This window comes from Notechis scutatus, chromosome Z (genome assembly GCF_049901735.1).
Source record: "Notechis scutatus isolate UNSWTSFEM ecotype Mainland chromosome Z, rNotScu1.2, whole genome shotgun sequence".
Lineage (NCBI taxonomy): Eukaryota > Metazoa > Chordata > Lepidosauria > Squamata > Elapidae > Notechis > Notechis scutatus.
Window position 1 is genome coordinate 54,073,415 of NC_142025.1, and position 12,065 is coordinate 54,085,479.

The window sequence follows — 12,065 nt, forward strand, 5'->3', positions numbered from 1 at the left end:
TAGAATAAAGTTGTTTTTTTTTAAAAAAAAGGAAAGGCATAGTATAGTGGATTCTGCCTACATGCCTCTAAATGTAGTCCAAAAATTAGTTCTTGAATTATATTTTGTATGCACTCACCCTTTATGATATATGCATAAACAAGGCAATCGTGCTATTGTATCTCCTTGCTGCAGTTCCTCCAAGCATATTGCACATTCTCCAGCATCTTTACTCAGCACATCCTCTATAGAAACAGAAAAATTAATATAGACACAATTAATATTCACAAAGTTAATGTCTGGTTTCCAAGTGAGGAAATCTGTTGCAATTTGGTTTACAATGCTTACAGCTTCACATGCTTACAGCTATTAAAACAAGAACAAAGGTATTAGCAAGATTTTGTGAATGGAACACTCTTCTTGTTCAGCTAATACACCATATGTTCTTCCAGGACATGCCATTCCATTTCAGCAGCAAAAAACTGTTTCCATTCCATTGTCGTGATTACTTTCAATTTCACAGGATATATTTTATTTATCTATTTAGAAAATTTATATTGCTGTCTATTTGCACATGGTGACTCAAGGTGGCTTACCGGAATATAAATACACCATATATAAATAATCAAACTAATAAAAAGAAAATAATCAAATAATATAATAGCCCATCACCCCGGTAAACACATCACACGAGCCATTTAATGGGCTCCATCCCACTCTGGGTTCCCCAGGCCCGCTGATAGAATCAGGTCTTCAGCACCTTCCTGAAGAGTGTTAAAGTGGAGGCCATTCTAATCTCTGGAGGAATGATGTTACAGAGAGAGGGAGCCACCATGGAGAAGGCCCCTCTTCTGGGTCCCACCAGATGTATCTCCCTGGGGGATGGAACCCACAACATTCCTTGCCTCCCCACTCTAGGGGTTGGGTAGATGTGACTGGCAAAAGACGATACCCCAGATAATCTAGTCCCAAGCCATGAAGGGCTTTGAAGGTGACAACCAGCACCTTGAATTGTATCTGGAAGCAAATAGGCAACCAATAGAGCTCCTACAGAAGATTTGATACATGTACACACCGAGGTCTGCACAAAATCATATGGGCTGCTGCATTTTGCACCAACTGGAGATTCCAGATGCTCTTCAAGGGCAGTTCCATGTAAAGCGCATTGCAATAGTCAAGACAGGAAGTGACTAAGGCATGAGTGAACATGACTAGGAATTGTCAGTCCAGGAAATAGCATAATTGGTGCACAATCCATAGTTGTGCAAAGACCCTCCTAGCCACAAACTGCCACCTGCTGTTTGAGCAGGAGTCGCAAGTCCAGGAGAACCCCCAGATTACGCACAGGGTCTGTTTAGGGTAGTGCCACCCCATCCAAGACCAAAGGTGGCAATTCTCCATAGGCCAAAGAACTCCAAACCCAGAGCACTCAGTCTTGCCAGGGTTCAGTTTCAACTCACTGCTCTAACAGTCTCCAGGCACTGTGAGAGGGAGGACACAGCATCGCTTAACTCACAACGAGCTGAGACATACAGCTGAATATCATCAGCATATTTGATGATATCAAGTCCATGGTGATGGATGATCTCACATAACGACTTCATATAAATGTTGAAGAGGAGCAGAGAGAGTACGGAGTCCTGCAGGACTCCACAAAGCAGTGGGAGAGGGCTGGATCTCTCCCCTCCTTTCAACACTGACTGAAAGTGGCTGCAGAGGAAGGAAGTGGACTATGGTAGTGGACTATGGTCTCCCACACCCATCCCCCAAAGCCTCTCCAGAAGAATACCATGGTCGATGGTATTGAAAGCTGCCAAGAGGTCAAGTAGAGCAAAGATGGACGTACTACCCCCATTCTGTTCCTGCCAGAGATCATCCAAAAGCACAACCAATGCCGTTTCTGTCCCATATCCAAACCTGAATCCTGACTGGTAGGGACCCAAATAATCCGTTTCATCCAGAAACCTCTGGAGCTGCCACGCAACCACCTTCTCAGCCACCTTCCCCAAAAAGGGAAGGATGGAGACTGGTCAGAAATTATCCAACAGGATGGAATCCAGTGATGGCTTTTTAAGAAGAGGGCAGACCACAGCCTTCTTACAGTGCTGGGGCACTACCTCTCCTGTAAGGAAGCATTAATCATCACCTGTCCACCCGCCTGTCACCTCTCAGAAAGCTTTCATAAGCCAGGAGGGACATGGGTCTAAAATACAGGTGCTTCCACACATATTCCCTAGGATCATGTCTACTTCCTCAGGAGCAACAGGGTCAAACTGTTCCCAGATAACAGGGCAAGAACCTGCCTCAGGGGCTTCCACCGGACCATCAACCATGCTGGCATCTAACTGGGAATGAAGTTGAGCGATTTTGTCTTCCAGGAAAATCCACAAATTCCTCAGCGTGCCCCTTCAGGTAGACCTCAATCTCCTCCTTCCCCAGGAAGCAGCAGCTCCCCTACAAGAGGGTCGCTGGGCAATTATTTGCAGAAGCAATTTGTGCGAAGTATTTACACTTCACCACACGAATTGCAATGAGGTAGGCCTTAATAGCAGCTCTTACCCGTGTCGATCAAGTTCATCACTTGTTTTCCACCAGCGACGTTCTAGACATCTCAGTTTCATTCCTCTCAATTCCTCTGTATACCAGAGAGGTCTATGGGTGAGGAGAGGTTGCATAGATGCCAGAGCCTCAGTCACTTTCCTATTCCAAACAGTGCAAAGAGTTCAGCTGGACCGCAGTTCCTTCTGGAACCCATTAGGGTTCATTAGTTGATAGAGGCAGACCAATCTAATAGGTCCTGCCTCCCTGTGCGGGGGGTACAGCTTTCAAGAAACTCATTGACATCAGACTGTGACCCGACCATGACAGGGGGACCAAGGACAAATCCACCATTTCTAGGTCACATAGGCACTACTCCGACAAGAACACTAAATTGGGTGTGTGACCACTATTCCTAGTTGAGCCTGGATGACCAGGTCCATGGAAGTCATGGTTTTCATAAAATCTTGGGCTACCTCTGCCCCCACCCCCAGGGATGGCAGGTTGAAGTCCTCCAGAACTATAAGCCTGGGGAACTCCACCGCCAGCCCTATGGTGAGATCCAGGAACCTGGGTAGGGAAGCTGCCACGCAGCAGTCCTTCATTAATATAGTTTCTTCTCATCAGAGCTGATCTAGACTTGCAACAATACAGAGGATGAGAAAACTGAAAATCCCAAATATTTTTACATGTTCATGAATTATAACAGTACAGGTAGTCTTTGACTTACTACCATCACTAAGATCATTCTGAGTTACAATAGCACTGAAAAAAGTGACATGACCATTTTTCACACATGTAACCATTGCAGCATCCCCATGGCCACATGATTTACATTCAGATGCTTGGCATTTTTTTCATATTTATGATGGTTGCAGTATCCCAGGATCATGTAATTATCTTTTGCAACCTTCTGACAAGCAAAATCAATGGAAAAGCCAGATTCACTTAACAATGGTGTTACTAACTTAACAATTATAATGATACACTTAACAAATGTAACAAGAAAAGTTGTAGGATGGGGCAAAATTCATTTAACAAATTTCTCACTTAGCAACATAAATGTTGGGTTCAATTGTTATCATAAATCGAAGACTACCCGTATAAAAGAAATAGGGAAATGTGGAGATCAGGAATAGAACTAAGGCTGAATTATTTAGTATTTATTTTTTAGTATTTGATTTGTCAATTGCTTACAAGATACAGGTATAAGAATAAATATAGTTTTGAATACATGAGATAGATACTTATAAGAAAAATAAAAAACAATAGGACAGGGACGGTAGGCACGATTGGTGCGCTTATGCACGCCCCCTACAGGCCTCTTAGGAAGGGGATGAGGTCAATAGTAGAAAGTCTAAGGTTAAAGTTTTTGGGGTTTGGGGAAGAAACCACAAAGTCAGGTAGAGCAGTGATCCCCAAGCTTTTTTATGGCGCGGCCCGGTACCGGCATTTTCTACCCGGAAAAGCTCACTGGAAGCACTTTTTCATCAAAAAAAGATGGCGGCTCCCAGCAAACCAGCGGCCCGGTAGGGACTTGTTCCACGGACCGGTACCGGTCCGCGGACCGGTGGTTGGGGACCCCTGAGGTAGAGTATTCTAAACATTGACCACTCTGTTGCTGAAGTCGTATTTTCTGCAATCAAGTTTGGTGTGGTTAACCTTGAGTTTGTATCTATTGTGTGCTCTTGTATTGTTATGATTGAAGCTGAAGTATTCATTTGCAGGTCGGACATTGCAATGTATGATTTTTATATACTATATTTAGATCGGACCGGAGGTGGCGTAGTTCTAGGTTTTCTAGGTCTAGAGTTTCAAGTCTGGTGGCATAAGGTATTCTGCAATGAATAGAGGTGCGGAGAACTCTTCTTGTGAAATATTTCTGGACTTTCTCAATTGTGTTAATATCATATACATGATATGGGTTCCAGACTGATGAGCTGTATTTGAGTATAGGTCTAGCAAATGTTTTGTACGCTCTAGTTAGTAGTGTGATATTACCAGAGAAAAAGCTACATATGATTAGATTAACAACTCTTAATGCCTTTTTGGCTATGTAGTTACAGTGGGCTCTAGCACTTTTAGATCATTTGAGATGAGTACTCCAAGATCCTTGACAAAGTTTGGATCCTCAAGGTCTTGACTATTTAGCTTGTATTTTATTTTCTGATTTTTCTGCCAATATGTAAGACAGAGCATTTATTTGTTGAGATTTGAAATTGCCATTTGATTGACCATTCTGATACATAGTCATATACATAGTCATATACTTGTATTTATTATTTAGACACAAATACATGCAAACACTTACATTTATAACTTACCCTGAGACTTTTTATAAAGGAAACATGTTTGTCAGAATTATTTTACTTTTTGTATAACTTGTATATCTAAACTGTATCTAACTACTAAACTGTAACTATTAAGGAGTGAGTCGATTCTGCTCTTACATTGAAAATTACCAGCATCTCCCTTATACTACTTTCAATCCTACCAACTATAATGTACATGTGTTCCTTTATTGCCCTACTGTCAAGCTATCCTTGATTAATCTTCTATATCAGGCTTGTCAAACTGGCAGCCCACGGGCCAGATGCATCACGCAGACCACGCCCACCACAGCTCTGCAAAGGCAAAAAAGTCACGATACACCACGTGATGCGATCGAGTTTGACACCCATATTCTATATAATATCAAAATCACATAACACTTTTTTGCTTTATTCCTGCCTGGAAATAAGATCAATTATTTACTGTAATCTGTTAATTTGAATTAATAACATCTCTCCAGTCTGTTGGTTCCTTTGTGAATTAATTCTGTCACAAAATATTTTAATATTTTCATTGTATTGTAATCACAAGCTAATAAAATTGTAACATTTGAAGAAAAATGAAGTGAAGAAGCTAAGTCCAACAAAGTAGTAAACACAATGTGAGAGATCCAGATCATCTATAAATCGTCAGTTGTTAAAACACTGTAAACATTTACATCTCATTACATATTATTCTCATTTACTTCCTTATAAAGTGCATTATAAAGAATGGTCTAAGATCTCTATAGGAAGGCTGTGTATTATGTTGGTTGGGAGTTTCCTCAATAAAATGATCTTTGCAAGAGGTAAGTGGGGCAAGGAATGATGGGATGGGGAGGAGACCTAAGGCTGTGGGATCTGGCAGGACCCAGTGGTGTGGGAAATAGGTAAGAGTGGCTCAGAGGGTGGGGGAAAGTCTGGGAGGCCAGGCATAGGCCACACGAGAGCTGGGAAGAATGCTTCAGTGCAGGCCCAGGCCTATAAATGGGCCTCTCCTGCCTTGAGGCAATTAATTCTCTCTTAACAATCCTGCATAGGATTGTGAATGAGACAATTGTATGGGTACCTCAATCACATATCACAACTTACAACTGTAATTCTGAGCTCTATTGTAATAATAATCCGAGGACTACCTGTAAATTCTATTCAGCAGACAAACCAATGTCACTTTCATTGATTAAGAAATGTAGAGGAAAATTTCTTACTGTATAGATCTAATAAAAAATAATCATGTGAAATTCACATTAATGTTCCTAAAGAACATGCATGCCATGCAGTAATATTAGTACAAATTCCGTTTCAACATTGCTAACTTCCAGATATTTTGATTTCTGGAAACTCTGAGTCAAGGAAGAGAAAAATACAAGGACTTCCAGTGGTGAGGTCATGGCAGAGCAGAGCAGGAGAGAGATTTCTGCAATCCTGTATCCAAATTTTTGTGCTTAGAAGCTCTCAGAGGCATCGTGAAGCTTGGAGAGACACACGAATCAGAAGGGGAAACCTAGGAGCAGAGTGGAGGAAAGCAACTTCTTGCTGCAACGAGGGGAAGCCCTTTGAATCCGGCACGAAAGAAACCTGGCAACTATGGCGGGTCCGAAGCTGTGACAGCCAGCTGCGATCAGGAAACAAGAAAGTGGATCAATGCAAGACATCAGAAGAAGAACGGCAGACTGGGACAGTTTTTGAGAGGTGAGAGAAGAGAGTCCTGTGAAAGATTCTTGACAGAAGGAGTCTCCAGGGAGAGTGAATACAGCCACCGCTGTATTGGGAGGGGGGGTAGTGAAGTGAAAGGGAGAGGAGGAAACAATTGGAAAAGAACAGTTTGACAGCTGAGAGAGAGCGCCTCAGAAGAAAAGATCGAAACTCTGTGAATAAAAACTACAATTTGGGCTGATTATTAGCAGAGCAGAAAAGAGACGTTAGAGAGAACAATTGGAACTTTAATGGAGAACTGTAGTTGAACAGAGAGTGGAACCACTGATAAAAAACTGTGACTGTGCAATTTGAGAGTGAAAGTGACTAAGTAGTTAAAGACAGCTGATGAAACAGGAAATGAGGAAAGTAATTTGATGGTGTGCAGAAGAAAGGGAAAAGAAGAAAGAAGAAAGCTGAATAATTTCTAAGTATTAAATTCAAATTTGCATATTTAAAAAAAAACTAATAACAATGTATACATATATATAGCTGATTGTAAAAAGAATTAATTTATGTATCCTATTTTATAGATTGCTACACTTTTTATAACTGCTATACCCTATATACCCTTTATATCTTTCCACAATTTGATACTTTGGATAACAACTAATTGATCAATTAATGTATAACTAATTAATTGCTATATAATGATTCATAGACTTAATTGAGCTATAAGAAAGTTATAAGATATAGTATATAAAAAAAGAAAATAACCAAACACATATTTATCTATACTTATTGAATTATATATATTTACTACATAAGCTATTTTATTATATTTAGGATTATAATCAACTAATTTATTAAAATAATTTATTAAAATTTATTAAAATAGCTCTCTGAAGAGGTTCGGGTGCAGGCACCACTCGGAGTGGTTTACTGTGGCCCTGCTGAGTCAGTCCGCCTGCACGTTCGTTGTCCCCAAAATGTGCTCCGCCCTGATGGGAGAGAAGGTGACTCCACCCAGAGTCCTAATTGTTATGCTTCACCCATGAGAGACCTAGAATGTGTGCCCCCCTGGCAATTGATGTGAGCCTTGGTAGCTACATTGTCTGTTAGAAGTAGGACATGGTGTCCAGAGACAGTGTCCTGAAAGTGATGGAGGGCCAAGTGTGCTTCCCGGAGCTCCAACCAGTTAATGTTTTACTCCAGATCTTCTGGAGACCATCACCCCTGTGCCATCTGGCATTGGAGTTGGCATCTAATGTAATAGTCAAACGGTTGGGATGCTTGAAAATACACCCCTTGGTTAAGGCTTGGGACATCTACTATTGGAAGGATCGAAGCACCTTGGGTGGAACCTGAACCCTGGCATTATTTGAGTTGCTGCTGCCAGACCTTTGGTATGGTAGAAGAAACCACTGTAAGGTCCTGGCATGTAGTCGTGCCCAAGGGACAATTGATAAGCTGGATGCCATCTTCTCTAGGAGCTGTGAGAGGAGGGCAAAGTAAACAGTTTGTTCTTCTCGGATCCGACTCGCTAACGACTTAATGCTGTCCTGACATACCTGGGAGAGGTAAACCTCACATGACCTGGTATCTATCACCGCACTGAGTTGTATTAGGAGAGTGGAGGGAACCAGGTGGTTCTTCGCAAAGTTGACTGAAAAATTGTGGTCTTGGAGGACCCGGATCGTGGTCTGTAGATCCTCTTGTGCCCAAAAGTGAGAGGATGATTTTATCAAGATATTGTCAAGGTAGCTGTTAGGAATGTAAGTCACCTAACAGTTATTTGGGTTGGAAATATATAAACTAGGATAGACATTTTAATACTATGTCTTTAAGAGAATCCTAAAACTGTAATTGGGTGTGGTTTCTCAAACGGCCATAAGATAGAGCCAGAAACCTGGTTTGTTTAGTCTCAGAAAGTCTCAGTGTGAGTATCTGTTCCTTCTGTTGGAGAGAGCTGCCATTCCTCCTAATGACTGTTACTGATCATTGATGTAAGTCTGTTACTGAACTGTTTTTGATACTGGACTTTGATATTTGGATTATCCCTGAACTGCACACTGACTGCCTTACCCATGAATGACTTGGAATGCTTATCTTGGACTGTGCTTAAATGTTTATTGGAAGTAAAAACCTACATTTACTGTACAGTGTATCTGTGTGCTGTTTGTGTATTATTCTTCACCACTCTCACTACGTCTCCCTGTGTGCGCTCATTCTCCTAACGGGGAATTACTTCAACTGTAGCATTGGACGTACATGGGAATTGTCCTGAGGTGTGCAGCCAGTGCCACCAGCAATTTGGTAAAGGTCCTGGATGCCGAGGACAGGCCGAATGGTAGGGCTCTGTACTGGAAGTGTCACCCTGCATAGGAGAATCTCAAAAACCTTCACTGGAATGGAAGGATAGGCACATGGAGGTATGCCTCTGTCAGATCAATGGAGGTCAGGAAGTTGCCCTCTCTGATGGTCTCCAGGATGGGCTGTAGGGATAACATCTTGAAACATTTGTAGACCAGGTGGACGTTGAATTTCTTGAGGTCCAGAATTGCTCTCCACACCCCCGAGTTCTTCAGAACTATGAAAAGAATGGAGTAGAATCCCTGATCCCATTGGCCCTCTGAAATTGACTTGATGGCATGAATGTCCAACAGGTGTTGGATTGCAGTGTCCATGAGGCCTCTCCTGATGTTGTTTTTGGGAACAGAGCAACAGATGAAGTGCTTCGTGGGTACTGAGAGGAATTCAAGCATGAGTCCTAGTCTCATCATCCTTAGGATCCAAGGATCCATCGTGGTCATTTCCCATTGGTCCGCAAATAGGCTTAGGCAACCCCAATGGAAGGATTGGACAGCAGTCATTTGGAGCAATGAAAAGGACAACTTCCTGACCCACAGAATGGCCGCTTGCCCTGAAATTGTTGTCTGGATTTGTCCCGAAAACCTCTGTCTGGTTGGCAAATACGCTGAAATTGAGGAGTGTCAAAGCTGGTGTCTGTCGACAGAAAGGTCAGCCTACGAAAGTATGGCGAGTGACGGCGGTCCACTCACCTGCCCATTGAAGGTAGAACCTTCCTTTTATCCTTGTTTTCCAGTAGGATGGGCTCCAGGGTCTCCCCAGATAGCTTGCTCTCCTTATAGGGGGCAGAGGCTAGCTTCCACTTAGACTTTGTGTCCAACTGCCAGTGGCGAAGCCATAGCAGGTAGCAGGATGTTACTGAGGAGGCGAGGGCCCTGGAGGCAAAATGAGCTGCATTCAAGGTAGTATCAGCTGAAAATTTGGTTGCTGCCACCAGCTTCTTGATAGCCTGGTGGAGCTGAATATCCTCAGGTGAATATCCTCAGGCAAAGCCAGAGCAAGGAGGTCATGTTAAAAAGGGAGGCAACTGTCACTGCCATGACCACCCAGGCAGCTGCCTGATGAGTCCTGCGGAAGTTCAGCTCCCCCCTCCTGTCTTCTGTCTTCTCTCCACTATGTCACCAGACAAAATGGTGGAAGAGGTCAAGGCCGCCACCATCCCATCCACTGATGGCAATTGGAATGCCTCAGTGAGATCTGGACCCCTATTAAAAAACTTTTTGTCATTCCCACTTGCAGTGGGAAATGACCCTGGTTGAGCCCATTGTCTCTGGACTATGTCCAGAAATAACTTCAGTGAGGGAATCTCTTCCTATGCCATAGTTGGCTCTGAAAATAGATGGTCAATTGGGTCCTGTAAGCTCTGATAAATGGGACTCAACTCCCATATGAGCCGTGGTTTTGGTTTATGCAGGAGGGACTTGAATAGGGCTGGACGGAAAAGTCCTGTGAATGCCAGGGGATCCGGGATCAAGTCTTTATCTTCTCATAAAGCCAAGTACCTCTGGTCTTCATCCTCCAAGAATGATTTTGCACTCCTCATAAAAGGACTGGGATTGTTTATTTGGATTGATAATAGACGTAAGAATAGAAAATGTAAATAATGTATTTAATAGATAAGAAGGTATGAAAGTATTGTGTATTGCAAGTTTTGATAGGACACACAAATGTATATATACACTGCTCAAAAAAATAAAGAGAACACTTAAACAACACAATGTAACTCCAAGTCAATCACACTTCTGTGAAATCAAACTGTCCACTTAGGTAGCAACACTGATTGACAATCAATTTCACATGCTGTTGTGCAAATGGAATAGACAGCAAGTGGAAAGCATAGGCAGTTAGCAAGACATCCCCAATAAAGGAGTGGTTCTGCAGATGGTGACCACGGACCACTTCTCAGTTCCTATGCTTTCTGGCTGATGGTTTGGTCACTTTTGAATGCTGGTGGTGCTTTCACTCTAGTGGTAGCATGAGACGGAGTCTACAACCCACACAAGTGGCTCAGGTAGTGCAGCTCATCCAGGATGGCACATCAATGCGAGCTGTGGCAAGAAGGTTTGCTGTGTCTGTCAGCGTAGTGTCCAGACCATGGAGGCGTTACCAGGAGACAGGCCAGTACATCAGGACACGTGGAGGAGGCTGTAGGAGGGCAACAACCCAGCATCAGGACCGCTACCTCCGCCTTTGTGCAAGGAGGGACAGGAGGAGCACTGCCAGAGTCCTGCAAAATGACCTCCAGCGGGCCACAAATGTGCATGTGGCTGCTCAAACAGTCAGAAACAGACTCCATGAGGGTGGTATGAGGGCCCGACGCCCACAGGCGGGGGTTGTGCTTACAGCCCAACACTGTGCAGGACATTTGGCATTTTCCAGAGAACACCATGATTGGCAAATTTGCCACTGGCACCCTGTGCTCTTCACAGATGAAATCAAGTTCACACTGAGCACATGTGACAGACGTGACAAGGTCTGGAGATGCCGTGGAGAACGTTCTGCTGCCTGCAACATCCTCCAGTATGACTGGTTTGGCAGTGGGTCAGTAATGGTGTGGGGTGGCATTTCTTTAGGGGGCTGCATAGCCCTCCATGTGCTCGCCAGAGGTAGCCTGACTGCCATTAGGTACTGAGATGAGATCCTCAGACCCCTTGTGAGACCATATGCTGGTGCGGTTGGCCCTGGGTTCCTCCTAATGCACCACAATGCTAGACCTCATGTGGCTGGAGTGTGTCAGCAGTTCCTGCAAGACAAAGGCATTGATGCTATGGACTGGCCTGCCCGTTCCCCAGACCTGAATCCAATTGAGCACATCTGGGACATCATGTCTCGCTCCATCCACCAACGCCACGTTGCACCAGACTGTCCAGGAGTTGGGGGATGCTTTAGTCCAGGTGTGGGAGGAGATCCCCCAGGAGACCATCCACCACGTCATCAGGAGCATACCCAGGCATTGTAGGGAGGTCATACAGGCACGTGGAGGCCACACACTCTAATGAGCCTCATTTTGACTTGTTTTAAGGACATTACATCAGCCTGTAGTGTTTTTTTCCACTTTAATTTTGAGTGTAACTCCAAATCCAGACCTCCATGGGTTGCTAAATTTGATTTCCATTGATCATTTTTGTGTGATTTTGTTATCAGCACATTCAACTATATAATGAACAAAGTATTTAAGAATATTTCATTCATTCAGATCTAGGATGTCTTATTTTTGTGTTCCCTTTATCTTTT

At 43.3% G+C, this 12,065-nt stretch overlaps 1 protein-coding gene across 4 annotated transcripts in view; it reads right to left on the reverse strand.

Moving 5' to 3' along the window:
* Positions 1-12,065, reverse strand: part of ZNRF2 (zinc and ring finger 2) — a 282,520-nt gene that overhangs the window by 139,571 nt on the left and 130,884 nt on the right. For all 4 annotated transcript variants that reach the window (XR_015745759.1, XM_087946147.1, XM_087946146.1 and 1 more), the window contains exon 3: positions 119-224. Coding sequence is in view for 3 of the 4 variants with exons in the window: in XM_087946147.1 (XP_087802273.1) it covers positions 119-224 (106 nt within the window). In the remaining variant the exon portion in view is untranslated. The remainder of the gene's footprint in view (positions 1-118; positions 225-12,065) is intronic.